The sequence below is a fragment of the Oryctolagus cuniculus genome, chromosome 2 (genome assembly GCF_051225735.1).
Source record: "Oryctolagus cuniculus isolate XC-2025 breed Fujian yellow rabbit chromosome 2, ASM5122573v1, whole genome shotgun sequence".
Classification (NCBI taxonomy): Eukaryota; Metazoa; Chordata; class Mammalia; order Lagomorpha; family Leporidae; genus Oryctolagus; species Oryctolagus cuniculus.
Genome location: NC_142868.1, coordinates 75,337,178 through 75,358,521, shown reverse-complemented (window position 1 = coordinate 75,358,521; position 21,344 = coordinate 75,337,178). Strand labels below are relative to the sequence as shown.

At 38.7% G+C, this 21,344-nt stretch overlaps 1 protein-coding gene across 5 annotated transcripts in view; it reads left to right on the top strand.

The window, feature by feature from the left end:
* Window positions 1–21,344, top strand: part of ZDHHC2 (zDHHC palmitoyltransferase 2) — a 91,485-nt gene that overhangs the window by 58,467 nt on the left and 11,674 nt on the right. For 4 of the 5 annotated variants that reach the window (XM_051842605.3, XM_051842603.3, XM_051842604.3 and 1 more), the window contains 3 exons: window positions 13,124–13,193; window positions 14,667–14,699; window positions 19,397–19,517. In XM_051842605.3, the coding sequence (XP_051698565.1) occupies window positions 13,124–13,193; window positions 14,667–14,699; window positions 19,397–19,517 (224 nt within the window). The remainder of the gene's footprint in view (window positions 1–13,123; window positions 13,194–14,666; window positions 14,700–19,396; window positions 19,518–21,344) is intronic. The other variant, XM_089325880.1, reaches the window with a different exon arrangement.

Here is a 21,344-nt window from a genome sequence, read left to right as displayed (position 1 = left end):
ACATGAGGAGTAAGTGCACAGTGACTCCTGTTGTTGACTTTACCAATTGACACTCCTGTTTATGGCATCAGTAATCTCCCTATGCACCAGTTATGAGTTTCCAAGGCTATGGAAGCCCCTTGAGTTCTCCGACTCTTATCTTGTTTAGACACGGTCATAGTCAAAGTGGAGGTTCTCTCCTCCCTTCAGAGAAAGGCACCTCCCTCTTTGAAGACCTGTTCTTTCCACTGGGATCTCACTCACAGAGATCTTTTTGCCAGAGTGTCTTGGCTTTCCATGCCTGAAATACTCTCATGGGCTTTTCAGCCAGATCCGAGTGACTGCTGGAAGTTTTAAAATGATATTCAAATCATTCCTTTTAAATTGCAGTGGGATGATTTTAATTGAACATAATATGGCACTTGTGTTTTTTATTTTAAAAAGTTTGTTTATGAAAAACTATGAAAAAAACTGTTTCTAAATTGTTCGGATTTCCATAAAATAGAGATAATCAGCATGCAGAGAGAATCTAGCATTCCCCACAGAAACTCACCTGGGTATTTTTGTGACCAAACTCATGTTGCCCATTAAAGGCAGTCACTAGCCTGTCATAGCTGCTGAGCACTTAAAATGAGGATGTACATGTGAAATATATAATGGGACTCAAAGACCTTGTATGACAAAATAAGGTAAAATGTGGCATTAATATTTTATAATGATTATATATTGAATGCTATTTTGGATACATGAAGCAGTGTAAGATATGTCATTAAACATTATCTTTTCCTGTTTCATTTGACTTCTTTTAATATACCAGAAGAGAATTTAGAAGTACACCCATAGCTCACTTGTTCTGAACAGCACTGCCTTAGACTAACACTTGGCATGGACCATGGTACCTTGGAGCTTCAGATGGAATGTGCCCGGGAGGCTCCTTCATTCAGGAAATAAGCAGCCATTGCTGTTCATATCTGCGATTTCTGCAAGAGGAAGTGGCAACAAATAATTAAAACCTATTTTCATGTTGAAAACAACTCCATACAGGCCTGTTGTTTAAAAAGAACTCATTTTAGTCTCAGTCTATTCCAGCTGTCCCTTTTTCGAGGATTATGAGATTAGCTAATACAGCATTCATAATGATTTGTTGCAAATAATATAAACAATTCTGCAGCACTTTAAATTAATTAGTTGTAAGAATTCACAATGAGGATTCCAAGATGGTAGAGTAGAGAGGGAACTTAAGGCTCCAGTCTAAAAGAAAGTTTAAAAAAAATAAAAGGTAGAGTACAATCTTAGGGAAGAGTTAGGGAGAAAACCGCAGAGGAAACTCTATGCAAATTAGGGACACTGTGGATCTACGTGGAGGTTGTGGATGCACACAACACAGAACCCCAGAAGCTAGCCTTGGAGAATTCTCAGCATTCTCCTCAGCACTAGCTTTGGAGAATGAAGCGAGACCAGACTGCAGCAGCCCAAACCACTGGCAGTAAAGCTGTGAGAAGAGCCTGGCTTGGAGCCCTGTTGGGGACAGTGTGCCAGCCTATAGGAAAAAGCTGGGTCCATGTTTCTCTCTCCCTGATCACCTAGCACTGGTGTCCTGTAACTAACTGAGAGAGGGCAAGCGCCATTTTGGACATATGTAACAGTTGCACCAGCTTGTATCCACACAAGCTGGAACTTGAGTCTGGCTGGGACAACTGACAGGGGGGTGGGTTCTCGTGACTGTGGAACCCTTGTCTGCCAGGACTATGAAAACACTGTGGCTGTGTGGGAGGGCTCAAAGGTGGGTGCGGCTATGTCTTTGGGCAGTCTCTGTGGGTGGCTCCACATGCTCAGTTCTCACTGTTTTCCTGGTGAGGGTCGTTGCTGTGGGATCCCTGCTCACACTGAGGACTGCATGGCTCCTTTGTGTGGTTCTTGTGGCAGTGCAGATGAATATTGTATCCACTGGGGCCAGCGCCCAGGCATTGTTCTCCTTGGAGGAGAGGAGGTAAGCGTGAGGCTACATCAACAGGCCTTTCCTCTGATGAGAGAGAGAGAGAGAGAGAGAGAGAGAGAGAGAGAGAGAGATATTCAACATGCTCAGCTTGGATGTCACCTTGGATATTCCCCTCACCCTGGAACACTGAACAGAGCTCCCAGGCCACACCCAACACGTGCCTCTGGGTATCCACTAAAAGAGTAGACACTTGACTAAGCCACAGAGACCTAGTCCAAAGATAAAAGATATCACAGGGGGAACAGGTCAGCAAAAAGCTCCACAAATGCCTAACAATAAATGCAGCAATTCAAGAAAGATAACATGATGCCCCTAAAGCAACACAGCACTTCAGTACTAGAAAGTGAAGATGAAGAGATTGAAGAAATGCCAGAAATGGAATTTAAAAAATTGATTATAGGATTACTTAGAAGTATTCAGAAGCAAATCCATACATGACATGAATGAAAATTTTTAACATGAAATTGAGATTTTAAAGAGAAACCAGAATAAAATTCTGGAAATGAAGAATTCAGTAGATCAAATAAAAACGTGGTGGAAAGCCTTAACAACAGACTTGGTGTGGTAGAAGAAAAATATCTGAGTTAGAAGACAAATCTCTGGAAATGTGGGCCTACAAGAGCTCCTAATCAAGGAATTTGACTTCAAAAGAGTATCAAGGAAGAGTTCCCCAAATAAGTGACTTTCAAGCTGTTGTGTGAAAACTGTGTTATTATAAGTGACACTGACAAAGAGCATGAAAGGATGTCATGGAACAGCATGAAAGAAGAAATTAAAAAACAAATACTGTTGGAGATTTATGGGATACTATCAAGTGACCCAACATACAGGTCTTAGGAAGACATGGAAACAAAGATTGGACTAGAAGGTCTTTTTAGTGAAATAATTACAGAAGACATCCCTAATTTGAAGAAAGAAAGGAAGGTCCAAGTACAGGAAGCACATAGAATCCTGATAGGCAAGTCCGGAAAAGATCCTCACTACGACACATTGTAGTCCAACTCTCCACAGTAAAACATAAAGAAAAGATTCTAAAATATGCACAAGAAAAACACTGGATTACTTTCAGAGGCTCTCCAATTAGACTAACTGCTGACTTCTCATAAGAAACCCTACAGGCTAGGAGAGAATGGCAAGATATATTCCAAGTCTTAAGAGAAAAATCTGTCAAACCAGAATACTGTATCCTGCAAAGCTTTCATTTATGAATGAAAGTGAAATTAATACCTTCCATAACAAACAGAAATTCAAAGAATTTGTCACCACTCAAACAGCCTTAGAGAAGATGCTTAGGGATGTGCTACACACAGAAACACAGGAACACGTTCATCACTGTGAAAAAAGGTAAACGCAGAATCACCCAGTAAAAGTATAGAGGAAATCCAAAGTAAACAGTAGGAATATTTATGTGAAAAATGACAGGGGAAAGTCATTACTTATCAATAGTTACCTTGAATGTAAATGACCTCAACTCTCTAGTTAAAAGATACAGATGGCTGAAGATGGCCCACAAGAAACACATCTCACCAACAAAGATACACGCAGACAAAGTAGAAGGATGGAAAAAGATAATCCATGCTAACAGAAACCAAAAAAGAGCTGGTACAGCCATCCTAATATCAGACAAAATAGACTTTAACACAAAGACTGTTAAAAGAGACAAAGAAGGGCACTATGTAATGATTAAGGGGTTCATTCAACAAGATGTGACTATAATAAAAGTATATACATCTAATTACAGGGCATCTGGCTATTTAAAACAAATGTTAATGGATCTAAAGGGAGACTTAGACTCCAATACAATAGTAATGGAGGACAATACCCCACTTTCAGCAATGGACAGATCAACCAGACAGAAAATCAGCTAAAAAACAGAGGTATGAAGCAAGACCCTTACCTTATGCTTTACATAAAAATTTACTCATAATTGATCAAAGACCTAATTCTATGATCTGATAACATAAAATTGTTAGAGAGCATTGGGCAAACCCTGCAAGACATTGGCAAAGACAAAAATTCTTGGAAAAGACTCCAGAGGCACCAGTAATCAAAGCCAAAATTGACAAATGGGAGTACATCAAATTGAGAAGCTTCTGCACTGCAAAAGAAACACTCAGAAGGGAGGCGGAGCCAAGATGGCGGAATAGTGAGGGTGCACACTGATAGTCTGGGAAAAGATAGTTTAATAAAAGTGGAGTTACTGTAGTCTCAGGCAAAGGCTTGGGAAAAAATTGCAGAGGAAACTCTTCCGGATCTAGTGGATGTGACACGGAGGACCTACGGGGAGAGCAAGGACACCCGCAGCACGGAAGCCAAGGTACAGAAGCCAAGCCGCGGAGTCTGCGCGCCAGTGCTGGAAGGGGAGGTGAGACAAAAACCTCGGTAACCCTAGTCATTGGCAGGGAAAGGCAGAAAGAGCCTAGAGGAAACGAGGCTTGAAGCCCCACTGGGGAAAGTTCACCAGGCTGACTGGAGGAGAGAAAAAAAACGAATAAATAAGGGGAACTGGCACGGACACGAGCCTCTCTCTCCACTCACTTTACAAAGCCAAGCAAGACAAAGAGCAGGTGCCATTTTGTACATACGTAAAGTGGTGCCTGCCATCAGCCAAGCAGAAAAACCTTACTCTGGTGGGGAGAAATAGCTGGAGTTTAGAACCTAGTGAAAGTGTGGAGCTAATGAACTGAGACTGTGAAAATCTGAGGGGGGGGGGCGAGAGAACTCACCGAGTACACAAACTTGGTAACTTGGCAACCAGGTGAGAGACTGTGGAGAAATTGGAGACCACACTGAGGGCTGCATAGATCATTTGTGTCATCCTTGGGGTAGAGCAGACTAATACCCACAGGGGCCAGATTTCATACATCAACTACCCTCAATTCCACTCAGCTGTGTGTAATTACTTCCCTTCTAAGTCAAAAAAAAAAAAGAGAGAGAGAGAGAGAGAGAGAGTGAGCCAGAGCGAGAGAGGGAACAACCTGGGTGAGTCACCTTTGGCACACCCTTAACCTTGAAGAACCAAACAGAGCTCTCTGGCCACACCCATCACAGCCTCTAAGGATCCATTAAAAGCAGACAGTCCACTTAATCTAGAGTCATAGTATAAGGAGAAAAACCACTACAGCAAAGAAACCAAAGAATATCTCCACAATGCCAAACAACAAACACAGAAACCGAGGTAACAAAAGCAAGGAAGACACTATGACGCCCCCAAATGAACAAGACACCCCAATTCAAGATTATGAAGATGATGAGATAGAAGAAATGCAAGAAACAGATCTCAAAAGATTGATAAGAACATTAAGAAGTTCTCAAAAACAAATTCTTGAACTACAGAAATCCTTACTGGACAGGATAGAAAATCTCTACTGTGAAAATGAAATATTAAGGAGGAATCAAAATGAAATGAAGCAACTAGTAGAACATGAAACTGTGATAGTGACAAGAAATCATAATGAAATGAAGAATTCAATAGATCAAATGACAAACACATTAGAGAGCCTTAAAAACAGAATGAGTGGCCGGTGCCACAGCTCACTAGGCTAATCCTCCACCTGTGGCGCCGGCACACCGGGTTCTAGTCCCGGTCGGGGCACCAGATTCTGTACCAGTTGCCCCTCTTCCAGGCCAGCTCTCTGCTGTGGCCAGGGAGTGCAGTGGAGGATGGCCCAAGTACTTGGGCCCTGCACGCCATGGGAGACCAGGAGAAGTACCTGGCTCCTGCCTTCGGATCAGCGCGGTGCACTGGCCACAGTGCGCTGGCCGTGGTGGCCATTGGAGGGTGAACCAATGGCAAAAGGAAGACCTTTCTCTCTGTCTCTCTCTCTCTCTCACTGACAACTCTGCTTGTAAAAAAAAAAAAAACAAAAACAAAAACAGAATGAGTGAAACAGAAGAGAGAATATCAGACTTGGAAGACAGAGAACAGGAAAGTATACAGTCAAACCAAAGAAAAGAAGAGGAAATTAGAAATCTGAAAAATATTGTTGGGAATCTACAGGATACTATTAAAAAAACCAACAATCGGGTTCTAGGACTTCCTTAAGGCATGGAGAGGTAGAAAGGATTAGAAGGCCTTATTAGTGAGATACTAGCAGAAAATTTCCCAGGTTTGGAGTAGGACAGAGATATCCTAGTACAGGAAGCTCATAGAACCCCTAATAAACATAACCAAAAGAGATCCTCACCACCACACGTTGTAATCAAACTCACCACAGTGAAACACAAAGAAAAGATCCTAAAATGTGCAAGAGAGAAACGTCAGATTACTCTCAGAGGATCTCCAATCAGACTCACAGCATACTTCTCATCAGAAACCCTACAGGCTAGGAGGGAATGGTGAGATACAGCCCAGGTACTAAGAGAGAAAAACTGCCAGCCCAAAATATTATATCCTGCAAAGCTCTCATTTGTAAATGAAGGTGAAATACCTTTCATAGGAAACAGAAATTGAAAGAGTTTGTCGCCACTCATCCAGCCCTGCAAAAGATGCTTAAAGATGTACTACACACAGAAACACAGAAACATGACCATCAATATGAAAGAAGGTAAAGGAAGAAAACATACCAGTAAAAGATCATAGGAAGCTCAAAGTATATACTAGAAAATATCTTTGGGAAAATGGCAGGGCAAAGTCACTACTTATCATTAGTCACATTGAACGTTAATGGACTCAACTCTCCAGTTAAAAGGCACAGACTGGCTGAATGGATTAAGGAACAAAACCCATCTATTTGCTGCTTACAAGAAACACATCTTTCCAACAAGATGCATGCCGACTGAAAGTGAAAGGTTGGAAAAAGATATTCCATGCCAACAGAAATGAAAAAAGCAGGTGTAGCCATATTAATATCAGACAAGATAAACTTTAACACAAAAACTGTTGAGAGAGACAAAGAGGGGCACTATATAATGATTAAGGGTTCAATTCAACAGGAAGATGTAACTATTATAAATGTATATGCACCTAATTACAGGGCACCGGTTTATTTAAAAGGTATGTTAAGGGACTTAAAGGGAGACTTAGATTCCAATACAGTAGTACTGGGACACTTCAATACTCCACTCTCAGAAACAGACAGATCAACCAGACAGAAGATCAACAAGGAAACAGCAGATTTAATCGACACTATTGCCCAAATGGATCTAACAGATATCTACAGAACTTTCAATCCTACATATAAAGACTTTACATTCTTCTCAGCAGTGCATGGAACCTTCTCTAGGATTGATCACATACTAGGCCATAAAGCAAGTCTCAGCAAATTCAAAAGAATTGGAATCATACGATGCAGCTTCTCAGACCACAGAGGAATGAAGGTGTAAATTAGCAACTCAGGAATCCCTAGAGAGTATGCAAACACATGGAGACTGAACAACATGCTCCTGAATGAACACTGAGTCATAGAAGAAATCAAAAGAGAAATCAAAAACTTTCTGGAAGTAAATGAGGATAATAACACAACATATCAAAACTTATGGGATACAGCAAAAGTAGTGTTGAGAGGAAAGTTTATATCAATAGGTGCCCACATCAAAAAATTGGAAAGGCACCAAATAAATGAGCTTTTAATGCATCTCAATGATCTAGAAAAACTGCAGCAAACCAGACCCAAATCTAGTAGGAGAAGAGAAATAGCTAAAATCAGAGAAGAAATCAACAGGATTGAATCCAAAAAAACATTACAAAAAATCAGCCAAGCGAAGAGTTGATTTTTTGAGAAAATGAATAAAATTGACACACCATTGGCTCCACTACCTAAAAAAAGAAGACAGAAGACCCAAATCAATAAAATCAGAGATGAAAAAGGAAACGTAACAACAGACACCACAGAAATAAAAAGAATCATCAGAAATTACTACAAAGAGTTGTATGGCAGCAAACAGGGAAATCTATCAGAAATGGATAGATTCCTGGACACATGCAATTTACCTAAATTGAATCATGAAGACATAGAAAACCTAAATAGACCCATAACTGAGAAAGAAATTGAAACAGTAATAAAGGCCCTCCCAACAAAAAAAAGCCCAGGATCAGATGGATTCACTGCTGAATTCTACCAGACATTTAAAGAAGAACTAACTCCATTCTTCTCAAACTATTCAGAACAATCGAAGAAGAGGGAATCCTCCCAAATTCTTTCTATGAAGCCAGCATCACCTTAATCCCTAATCCAGAGAAAGATGCAGCACTGAAAGAAAATTATAGACCAATATCCCTGATGAACATAGATGCAAAAATCCTCAATAAAATTCTTGCCAATAGAATACAACAACACATCAGAAAAATCATCCACCCATACCAAGTGGGATTTATCCTTGGTATGCAGGGGTGGTTCAGTATTTGCAAATCAATCAATGTGATACACCACAGTAACAAACTGCAGGAGAAAAACCATATGATTACCTCAATAGAAGCAGAGAAAGCATTCGATAAAATTCAACACCCTTTCACAATGAAAACTCTAAGCAAATTGGGTATAGAAGGAACATTCCGCAATACAATCAAAGCAATTTATGAAAAACCACGGCCAGCATCCTATTGAATGGGGAAAAGCTGGAAGCATTTCCACTGAGATCTGGTACCAGACAGGGATGCCCACTCTCACAACTGCTATTCAATATAGCTCTGGAAGTTTTAGCCAGAGCCATCAGGCCAGAAAAAGAAATGAAAGGGATACAAATTGGGAAGGAAGAACTCAAACTATCCCTCTTTGCAGACTATATGATTCTTTATTTAGGGGACCCAAAGAACTCTACTAAGAGACTATTGGAACTCATAGAAGAGTTGGGCAAAGTAGCAGGATATAAAATCAGTTCACAAAAAATCAACAGCCTTTGTATACACAAGCAATGCCATGGCTGAGAAAGAACTGCTAAGATCAATCCCATTCACAATAGCTATAAAAACAATCAAATACCTTGGAATAAACTTAACCAAGGACGTTAAAGATCTCTACGATGAAAATTACAAAACCTTAAAGAAAGAAATAGAAGGGGATACCAAAAAATGGAAAAATCTTCCATGCTCATGGATTGGAAGAGTCAACATCATCAAAATGTTCATTCTCCCAAAAGCAATTTACAGATTCAATGCGATACCAATCAAGATACCAAAGACATTCTTCTCAGATCTAGAAAAAATGCTGAAATTCATATGGAGACACAGGAGACCTCGAATAGCTAAAGCAATCTTGTACAACAAAAACAAAGCTGGAGGCATCACAATACCAGATTTTAGGACATACTACAGGGCAGTTGTAATCAAAACAGCATGTTACTGGTACACAAACAGATGGATAGACCAAAGGAACAGAGTAGAAACACCAGAAATCAACCCAAACATCTACAGCCAACTTATATTTGATCAAGGATCTAAAACCAATCCCTGGAGTAAGGACAGTCTATTCAATAAATTGTGCTGGGAAAATTGGATTTCCACGTGCAGAAGCATGAAGCAAGACCCTTACCTTACACCTTACACAAAAATCCACTCAACATGGATTAAAGACCTAAATCTACAACCCAACACCATCAAATTATTAGAGAACATTGGAGAAACCCTTCAAGATATTGGCACAGGCAAAGACTTCCTGGAAAAGACCCTAGAGGCGCAGGTAGTCAAAGCCAAAATTAACAATTGCGATTGCATCAAATTGAGAAGTTTCTGTACTGCAAAAGAAACAGGTGAGTGAAGAGGCAACCGACAGAATGGGAAAAATTTGCAAAATATGCTACAGATAAAGGATCTACAAAGAGATCAAGAAACTCTACAACAACAAAACAAACAACCCACTTAAAAGATGAGCCAAGGACCTCAATAGACATTTTTCAAAAGAGGAAATCCAAATGGCCAACAGGCACATGAAAAAATGTTCAAGGTCGCTAGCAATCAGGGAAATGCAAATAAAACCACAATGAGGTTTCACCTCACCCTGGTGAGAATGGCTCACATTCAGAATTCTACCAACAACAGATGCTGGTGAGGATGTGGGGAAAAAGGGACACTAACCCACTGTTGGTGGGAATGTAAACTGGTCAAGCCACTATGGAAGTCAGTCTGGAGATTCCTCAGAAACCTGAATATAACCCTAGCATACAACCCAGCTATCCCACTCCTTGGAATTTACCCAAACGAAATTAAATTGGCAAACAAAAAAGCAGTCTGCACCTTAATGTTTATTGCAGCTCAATTCACGGTAGTTAAGACCTGGAACCAACCTAAATGCTCATCAACAGTAGACTGGATAAAGAAATTATGGGATATGTACTCTACAGAATACTATACAGCAGTAAAAAACAATGAAATCTGGTCATTTGCAACAAAATGCAGTAATCTGGAAAACATTATGCTGAATGAAATAAGCCAGTCCCAGAGGGACAAATATCATATGTTCTCCCTGATCTGTGACAACTTACCGAACACCAAAAAGGAAACCTGTTGAAGTGAAATGGACACTGTGAGAAACGGTGACTTGATCAGCAATTGCCCTGACTGTTGATAAACAACTTAATACTTTATCCCTCCTAGTATTTTTTTGTTTGTTCTGCTTAATACTATTGGTTGAATTCTGTAATTAATACAGTTATTCTTAAGTGTTGAAAGTTAACTGAAAAGTGATCCCTGTTAATTATAAGAGTGGGAATAAGAGAGGGAAGAGATGTACAATTTGGGACATGCTCAAGCTGACTTGCCCCAAACGGTAAAGTTAGAAACATACCAGGGGATTCCAATTCAATCCCATCAAGGTGGCATGTACCAATGCCATCTCACTAGTCTAAGTGATCAATTTCTGTTCACAATTGATCATAACGATTGGACTAAGAGTCAAAGGGATCACATAAACAAGACTAGTGTCTGAAAATACTAACCGATATAACAAAAAATGGAGAGAACAATCCAACATGGGAAGCGGGATACACAGCAGACTCATAGAATGACGGATGCCCTAAACAGCACTCTGGCCTCAGAATCAGCCCTTAAGGCATTCGGATCTGGCTGAAAAGCCCATGAGAGTATTTTAGGCATGGAAAGCCAAGACACTCTGTCAAAAAAAAAAAAAAACCTAAATGAAAGATCTCTGTGAGTGAGATCCCAGTGGAAAGAATAGGTCATTAAAGAAGGAGGTTCCTTTCTCTGAAGGGAGGAGAGAACTTCCATTTTGACTATGACCTTGTCTAAATATGATCAGAGTTGGTGAACTCAAAAGGCTTCCATAGCCTTAGCCTTGGCAACTCATGACTGGAGCTAGGGAGATTACTGATTCCATAAACAAGAGTGTCAATTTGTTAAGTCAACAACAGGAGTCGCTGTGCACTTACTCCTTATGTAGGATCTCTGAACTTAATGTGCTGTACATTGTAATTTAATGCTATAACTAGTACTCAAACAGTATTTTTAACTTTGTGTTTCTATGTGGGTGCAAACTGTTGAAATCTTTACTTAATATATACTAAACTGATCTTCTGTATATAAAGAAAATTGAAAATGAATCTTGATGTGAATGGAAGGGGAGAGGGAGCGGGAAAGGGGAGGTTTGCAGGTGGGAGGGAAGTTATGTGGGGGAAGCCATTGTAATCCATAAGTTGTACTTTGGAAATTTATATTCATTAAATAAATGGTAAAAAAAAAGTAAATAAATATTGTTGCAAAAATAAAAAAAGAAACACTCAGAAAAGAGGCAACTGACAGAATAGGCGAAAATATTTATAAACTACGCAACTGATAAAGATTAATATCCAGAATATATACAAAGCTCAATAAACTCAACAACAACAAAACAAACAACCCAGTTATGAAAAGGGCAAAGGACTTAAACAGACATTTTCAAAAGAGGAAATCCAAATGGCCTGCAGACACATGAAAAAATCCTCAGGATCCCTAGCCTAAAGGGAAATGCAAATCAAAACTACAATGAGCTTTCACCTCAACCCAATTAGAATGGCTTTCATACAGAAATCAACAAACAACAAATGGTGGTGAGGATGTGGGGAAAAAGTACCCTAATCCACTGCTGGTGGAAATGTAAACTGGTAAAACCAGTGTGGCAGAGGGTATGGAGATACCTCAGAAATCTGAATATAGACCTACCATATGACCCAATCTTCCCACTCCAGGGAGTTCACCCAAGGGAAATGAAATCAAAATATGAAAGAGTTATCTGTACTCCCATGTTTATTACAGCCCAATTCACAATAGCTAAGATATGGAATCAACCCAGGTGTCCTTTAAGTGAAGACTGGATAAAGAACTTAATGAAATCCTGTCATTTGCAGCAAAATAGATGAAACTGGAAAACATCATACTTAGTGAAATAAGCCAGTTCAAAAGGACAAATACCATATGTTCTACCTGAAGCGTGGTAACTAATAGTTCACCTGAAATGTAATCTATAGAAGTGAAATTGACACTTTGAGATGTGATGATTTTTAACAGCCCTTGTCTCAACTGTGGAACAGTTTTTTTCATACTATTTGTTGAAATCTTTACTTAATAAAGAGTTAATCTTATGTGTGTAAAGTTAATTGTAAATAGATCTTACTGGAAAATAAGAATGAGACTAGGAGAGGGATGAGGGAGAAGTATGGGAGTGTGGGTGGGAGGACAGGTAGGGGGGAAGATCACTATGTTCCTGAAGTTGTATTTATGAAATATGTGAAGTTTTATACCTTAAATAAAAGGTTTCTGGGGACAAAAAAAGAATTCACATTTTTCTATTGGAAGTATTATTCCAGTACTTCTGGACTTGTGTGTCACTCAGTTGAAATGTGAGACCTATCTTAGTTTAAGCAACTAGTAGGTTTTATTTATAAATTTCTAAAGTGTGTTTCTTGATTGTAACCTAGTCACCATGGCAGGGTACAGGAAATAAAGATTTGATTGAAGAAGAAATTGTTTACTTGGATAGAAATGGACACATGTGTACCTTTTGACAGCCTTATTGTAACTATTGACAGTTGAGAACACCTTAGAAAAAATTGCTCCAGATTTTCTTCATGGGCAGTTTCTCCAGAGAACTGAGGCTGCAAACAGTCATCCCACTTTTGTATTTCAACTGAGTCATATATCTTATTTTTACCAAATTTAAATTCAGTATATTCAACTCATTATTAAATCCAAGACTGAGTGGAGCTTTCTGTTCCTAGCCATCCGCTACTGTGACAGATGCCAACTTATAAAACCAGATCGCTGCCATCACTGTTCTGTCTGCGATAAGTAAGGACACCTTTTTACTTCTAAAATGCCTGTGTGATAGTGGGCTTTCCCTTGTTAAGTTTCTTTCTCTCTGTTTTCCAGATGATCTTCTTTTCTATTTAAATGTGCTTCTCTAGGCTTTCTTTGGGAATATAATTGATACAACCACTTTAATTAATTAATAGCAGTGTGGCTTAGGGCCACAATCCATTGTCCCTTTCTCCCCAGATTCACTATTTATTTATTTATTTATCTATTTATTTATTTATTTTGACAGGCAGAGTAGACAGTGAGAGAGAGAGAGAGACAGAGAGAAAGGTCTTCCTTTTGCCGTTGGTTCACCTTCCAATGGCCACCGCGGCCGGCGCACTGCAACTGGTGCATCGCACTGATCCGAAGCCAGGAGCCAGTTGCTTCTACTGGTCTCCCATGGGGCGCAGGGCCCAAGGACTTGGGCCATCCTCCACTGCACTCCCAGGCCATAGCAGAGGGCTGGCCTGGAAGAGGGGCAACCGGGACGGAATCCGGCACCCCGAGCAGGACTAGAACCTGGTTTGCCGGTGCCGCAGGCGGAGGATTAGCCTGTTGAGCTGTGGCGCTGGCCCAGATTCACTCTTATGTACATGGTTTTTAGCAGTTCTGACTTCAGCTAGTTCAATTGAGCAAATACTCCACTTCTTTTATGAGAGTTTTTATCTTTATAAAGATAACTTAGTTGAGCTCATGACACATGTTGTTTTGTCTTTAATATACTGCAAGGAAGCTACTACTTTCCTTAAGGATTGATACTAATGGAAAAGCCTTCTTCAGGCTTTCTGTACATCCATTAACATTTTGCATTTTCTTTAACATAAGTGAGTTACATAGTAATAATTATATAAATTTGTTTTTAATAAAATGAGTTGATTTGCATCTTAAAACATGTATATTTTGAATTTCAAGTTCTATTGTTATAACTAGAATTGCGTGTAGTGCTTATTTTTTTAAGGATTTGTTTTTATTTATTTGAAATGCAGAATTAGAGAGAGAGAGACAAAGAGATTCCATCCACAGGTTCTTTCCTCAAATGGTTGCAGTAGCTGGGGCTGGGCCAGGCCAAGGCCAGGATCTAGGAACTCCATCCTAGAGTTTGCCACATGGGTGGCACAAGGGTGACAGGGACCCAGGTACTTGGGCCGTCTTCTGCTGGTTTCCCAGGCTCATTAGCTGGGAGCTGGGTCTGAAGTGGAGCAATGAATCAACCAGGACTTCAGCCAGCACCAGTTTGGGATGTTGGTGTTGCAAGTTGGGGCTTAACCTGCTGCACTACAACACTGACCCTCTAGTGTTTATTTTAGGTAAGAACTTTGCTGTTCAGCTTTCGGTTAGGTAACTAACTTTGTGATACTTTGTTTGCCCTAGGCCTTTGAAATAAGCATGCTTTATGTATTCTCTTTATAATTTAATATGATTAAAATTTTGAGGATGTTCAGTTTTGTGTTGTTTTGGTTTTAGATGTATTTTGAAGATGGATCATCATTGCCCATGGTGAGTATAGCTGTATAGTTAAACAGGTCACTTATGTGTTGAAATCTTTTTGTAAATGCAGTATTACATTAGCAAACTTATGAGATACTTCCAAGCTTACCTTCTACTATTTCTTTCATTAGCTCAAAGAGCTTTTATTCAGTAGAATTCCCATGAAGTAATTTTAAAATTAGTAGGTTAACAGTATGAAAGTGAATTTTGCAGGTTTGCTCAAGAACAAAGGGTTTTCTATATATGCACTTGGAAAAACTCTAAAAGACCTTCCAGAAATACACATATGCATGTAATATATAAATTTTATACAGTACCTCACTGGAAATTTCTAAGGAAGAGTTAAATCATCTGCAGTTTTAATAATTTATTTTAACTATAATTTATTTTAACTAAAACGTAACATTTAAAAGGGTGATGGAAAGTTTACAGCATTTTAGATCTTTCACCAGTACACCTCTTCCTTTTCTTCTCCTAAAGTGTCACTACTATAAGAATGTGGGTCTTTCTTTTTAAAAAAGAAATACATAGGTGATTTTCCTTATTTATTTTTACTTATTTTGAAAGAATTACATAGACAGAAGGAGAGATAGAGAAAGAGTTCTTCCATCCATGGTTCACTCCCCAGATGGCCTCAAGGGCCAGGGCTGGGCCAGGCCAAGGCCAGGAAACTGGAGCTTTATCTGGGTCCCCCATGTGGGTGCAGGGGCCCAAATGCTTGGGCCATATTCTGCTGTTTTTCACAGGCCATTACTAGAGAGCTGGATCAGAAGTGGAGCAGCTGGTGCATGTCTGCTTTACCTGCTATGCCACAATGCCAGCTCCAAGAATGTGGTTCTTAAAAAAAGATCTCTGTAATAGCATCCCTTTGTGTACTAGTTGACATTTGCCTTCATCCTTTGGCTCATTCTTTGTTTTCCACCAGCAACTGTTCCTCCCCAGTGTCTGTCAAGTTTTGACAGATCGTACCAAAGAAGTGAAAGGAAGGACGTTTAAGACTTTCTAGAGTTTTTGAACTAAGCTCATTTTGCATCCCTTCATCTGATTTATTGCTGCTCTTGCCCCTGAGCGGCAATGTAAATGATGCTTCTCTGGCCTGCCGCCCTCTGAGCCCTGAACATCCCCTCACAGAAAGCAGGAGCCACACCTCTTTGTGAAGGATTTACATTTCCATGATAAAATATTCACCTGGGGCTAGCTGAATGGAGTGACCATTTTTTGAAGGACTAACATTTATTTGAAAGGCATAGTGAGGAGAGAGAGAGAGAGAGAGAGAGAGAGAGAGAGAGAGAGAGAGAGAGATTGATTCATTCCATCTACTGCTGCAGGCCTGCAGAGCTCACACTAGTCAGAGTGGGGTGAGACCAAAAGCAAGGGCTGAGAAATCAGTCCAGGTCTCCTGTATGGGTGGCAGGAGGCCATCATCTGCTGCCTCCCAAGCACATTGCTGTAGCACAAAGGTGGATTGGAAGCAGAGGAACCAGGATTCAAACCAGCATTCCAATATTTGATGCAGGCATCCCAAATGTGGACTTAATCAGCATTAGCACAATGCCTTCCCTGGCCATTTTATTTTATTTTTAAATTTCAATTAAAATTTTAAGTTACAGAATTTATAGGAATACATAGCTCATCATCCTAAACTCAAAGACTAAGAGATAAACATGCTCTCTCACTGCCCAGCCTGCTTCCCCCTCTCCCAGGGCATCAGTGTTTTGTTAATATGGCACTTTTTAGAATACATGTGTGTGCCTTCCCTCTTGGTGTTTTGTTTTAACACAAATGACTATACTGTTGACTCAAACTGTCCCTCTGGGGTTTTTTTCCCCACTTAATATATTCTGGAAAAGGTTCTGTATCAGTGATTTCAATGTCTCTGCTGTGGCCCGAGAATATTCCTTGAGAACATCCAGGCAATCAATCTCATACTTGTATTTTAACTAAAATATAGTTTTTGCTTTATTGAGTTTTCTATCAGAGAAGTGTTTTTTTTCTTTTAGTGTAAGTTTTTCATTTATCAACTAGTTACAGTTACAGTATTTTCACATGCTTGCCAAAAAGTTAGGTAACACAAATGAAAATAAATAATTTTAGCTTTAGTTAATTGAGTACCCTTTATATTCCAAGGACCAGACAGATAATCTATAACTAACCCCAGTGACTGGAAAATGTAGAAATGAGTTGTCTCATTTTATTTTTTAGGGAAAATATATTTATTTATTTGAAAAGCTGAATGACAGAGACAGGGAGGGAGACAGATATGGAACACTCCTCAAACAACATCCAGGACTGAGGCAAGCCAAAGTCAGGAGCCGGGAGCTCCATTCTGGTCTCCTACATGGGTGGCAGGGACCCAAGTATTTGGGCCATCTTCCTCTGCCTTCCCAAGGTGCATTAGCAGGGAGCTGGATTAGAAGCAGAATAGCCTGGACTGGAACTGAAATGTGGGTTTCACAAAAAGAAACTTAATTTGCCCTGAGCTGTCCCATTTTAAAGGAAGGGGGTCAGGGGTTGGATGAGACTCAGACGAAGTTCATGAGTGGACTCAAAGTCACTTACCATGTTTTTTGGACTTGAAAGACCACATTCTTTCCAGTATATTCAATAAGTTCTTTTTCCACTTTAGACTCAGACAGTAATTACCCTGAAGTGGAGTCCAAGGCTAGCTGTGTGTCAACATTGAACTTCAGAAAATCAGAGGAATGTTAATCTAGACATGCTTGGCTTCTCCATATGGAATTTTCTTGTCTAGATGGAGGATGTGCAGACTTAGAATAAGTCCTTTCCTTTTCACATTGAGTCTACAAAGAAAGCAGTAGGCAGGTAAAACGTCTAACTGAGGGTGTTTTGTTAGGGAAACAGTAAGCTATTATGCAAAATGAATACTGTCACTTCGCTTCTCTAGTAACATACATATCAAAACTCAATGCATATCAAACTCTAAAATACTTGGTCTTTTAATCTGACTTTTTTATTGTGTTTCCTGGCTTAGATATGTCAAATGACTATACTCTAAAGTAAATTTTAAAGTAAGTTAAATTAGATGTTTTAATCTATGATGGAAGTCCTTTTCTATCCATTAAAATGCTGTTTAATATTTAACACAAAAGCTGCTTCATGTAGAAAGAGAAAGTTTTTCTTATCCCTTCCAATTTCCTCCAGTCCACAAGAATCCTTGTTTACAAAGTCTTAGAGACCCCTCACCTTTGTCTGACTCTTCTTTCCTGTTGAAATCAAGCAATATACAAAGGAAATAGTCGGCATCTTTTTGAGACAGAGTACAAATAAAATCGCTTGTACAGAACTATTTCCACTGTCATTTCTTGCCATTATTTCACTCAGATGCACAAAAAAAAGGCAGTATAAGCGATTGGTTCACCTCCCCGCCAGAACCTCTTACACTACAAACTCAACTGTTTTTTTTGGCTTTTTTATAGTTTACTTCTCACATACACGACCCTGAAATTCAAAATTTACTATAACTAATGCTGTTCCCTTTACCATATATATAGATATACATATACACATATATATTTATATTTATGTAGATTGTGAACAGTTTCACTTTAAAAAAATCTAGAGACATGTTCTTTTTATCAAAGTCAATAGAATTGTTTTACCAACATTTGAATGAGAACAAAGACATTTGAGTAAAGGAAACAATATGATGCATACTTTGTGTGTAATAGGTTCATTAAACCAGTTAACAAAGACTTAAATCCAGCCAAGGTATTGGCAGATTCCTGTGGATGTTGTATCACATTTTTACAAGGTCATACAGTAATGCCTTGTCTTTATGAAAAAGAAAAAACCTGAAAGAAAGAAGTATGTCTATAAAATTATTTATATTCATATTTATATTTCTTGACAAGATAGTTTGAAATCTCCATCTCCCAATTTAATGACTTTCAGAATAAGAAGGGAACATTTTTAAATTTCCATATTTGGAATCATAGAACGTAGAGCTTTCAGATATTATCTCAGTTTTATTTTACAGATTAAGAAAGTGAAATGCTGATAGACAATTTAACTTCCTAAGGGCTATGTAACTTAGTGTTAAATGGGCATTATGACTCAGGCTGTCTGGCTCTTGGTCCTATTTCTTTTCTTAAACTTCCCATCTACATGCTTTTGCAAGCTGGTTGCTTCAATGATGGCCTGTACTGGGTTAGTGAAGCTATTTCATCTAATTTGAAAAACTTGAAAGATTTTAATCTAGTTAATTATAGTTGGAAATCAAACCAAAAGGTAACATAGAGGAAGAACTAGTGCATCCCCCTAATCCTCTTGGTCTCTAACAAGCTTAAAGCCTTTGGACAAATGCTTATTTTTATAACTGGATATGAAATCTGGTTACATTTATCATAACTGATTGAAGCAATATTAAATATATTTTTTAAAGTCTAAACACAGAAATTGTTTTTAGGGAATTTTTCCTTTTAAAATTTATTAATATATAGAGAGGATGGATTTCATGAATTCCATAGCCATAATTCCAAAAATGCAATGAAATTTCCCTCCCTCCTTCCCACCAGGTTTTTGATATTTTAATATTTATATCTATTAAGAAATGTTGTGAATTATAATTAAATAAAATACCAGTAACTTTACAGTGAGAGGAAGCTAAATACTGTGTTAAGTCGGGCATGTTGGTTCGTAGACTGGAGATATAAAACTCACTGAGAATGTCTTTGCTTTATTGACAGGGTGAACAATTGTGTTGGATTTTCAAATTATAAATTCTTCCTCCTTTTCTTGGCTTATTCTCTGCTGTACTGCCTTTTTATCGCTGCTACAGACTTACAGTATTTTGTCAAATTTTGGACAGTAAGTCATTACCTTGGTGACGTTTTCCAGTATGAAAATGTGTACCATATAGATTTTCAGTAGACAATTATTGCAGACACTGATTTTGTAGAATTAATTTTTACAAGTCAATCCTCAGTATTCGCAGAGTCTGTGTCTCTTAATTCAACTACTCAATAAAGTGATGTACAACAACCAAAGCAATACTGGCAGAGCTTTTCTGGTCATTTGCAGAGAAGTGCAGAGTAGCGAAAAGTCTACATCGCCTCTTGACATACATTTCCAGTTAATGTCCAAGAAGACAATGCTCTGCCTTCTTGTTTCAGCTCTCAGACTGTAAACAAGTGTGCTTTTCACATTCTAATTAGTGCCATGTGTTTGCAATCTTTGTGCTTTTTTGTGGTGCTGAAGTGCTGTCTAGTGTTTCTAAACACAAGACTGATGTCTTATGGAGGAGCTCTGTGTGTCACAGTTAGCTTCATCCAGGCATGAGACATGTGCTTTTGGCAAAGAGTTCTGCATTAAGGAATCAATAGTACATATTAACTGAAGTATCTTTAATCAGAAACACACATGAACCAAGATTTATCGATTGATCAGTTGACAAAGCTGTGACTAGAGGCTTGTCGGAACCTAACCATGTGTTTTCCCTACAGCTGTGGTTCAGTATTCACAAATTCAGTGTTTCTGGCAACTTTATCAAACATACACTGCGAATAACGAGAACTGACTAGATAAGTTTTTTGAGTACTTAGAAATAGAAGTATTTTCTTTAGGCTATTATATCTCTAAGTCTTGAATTTTTATTAGGTTTCACTTTTTAAGGCTTTAGGTGATGTTTGTTGCTATACTATAACAAGTGTAGGCAAAAATTTAAAGTGGTGTATTTTCAATATCCTTAGATAACTCCTTGTGAATACTCCAAGTTTTAGTAAAAAGCAGTTTATCCCCTGCCAGGATTGCCTTATTATTTTCAATAAATTATCCTTTATTATGATAACATTTTCTGAATTGCTAGATCATTTATGTTAAATCTGAATAAAATTTGATACGAACAGATTGATGAATGCTTACTATATGCAGATGCATTGCTAAGCATAAAGAATCACAGGTGAATGGAATTGATCCCAGCATCCAAGGATACTTGCAAGTGTCTCGCTTGCTGGATAATCCCCAGTGAGTGTCTAGGACAACATTCAGCTCTCTGCTCCTCACTCCTGTGGATGGTTATCATTCCAAACCACACACATATTTGGAAAGGAATCACCGGGGTTTTCACTGTGTGGATCCTGCTGTCGAGAGCTGTCGGTGAGACCCCGTGACCTGTGTCACTCTGACCAATACTACAAGGCATTAAAACACTGTGACCCTCTGTCAGAAGGGCCACCTCCTGGTAGCTCTGTAACTTCACTAAGTGTCCATGGCCAAGCCCTCCAGTATGGTGAGTCTAGGTCTCCTTGAATGTATAAAAGTGAACGTCAAGATGACTTTGCTTTGAGGTGGCCTGTTCAGCCTATGGTTATAATAAGATTTATTTTAGACAGATGTTACGCATTAGAGCTTTTCTTTGCCACTATTATTTAAAATAGCTTAAAGCATTATTGTGAATGTGTTCTATGTATTCTTTTAATGTTATTGTTCATAGTAACATAAAACATTAAGGAAAAGAGTATCTACAAGTGCCAGCTAACGTATTTTCTGTCACTGTAATAAAGCTATTTAAACATTTGTACATTTCTAGCGTGTTAACAAAACATGTTCAAGTAATAAATTTAAAACTATGTTTCATAGATCTTTGCTTCTTAATGTTATAGGTTACAAATATACTTCCATAATTTTCCCATTTTT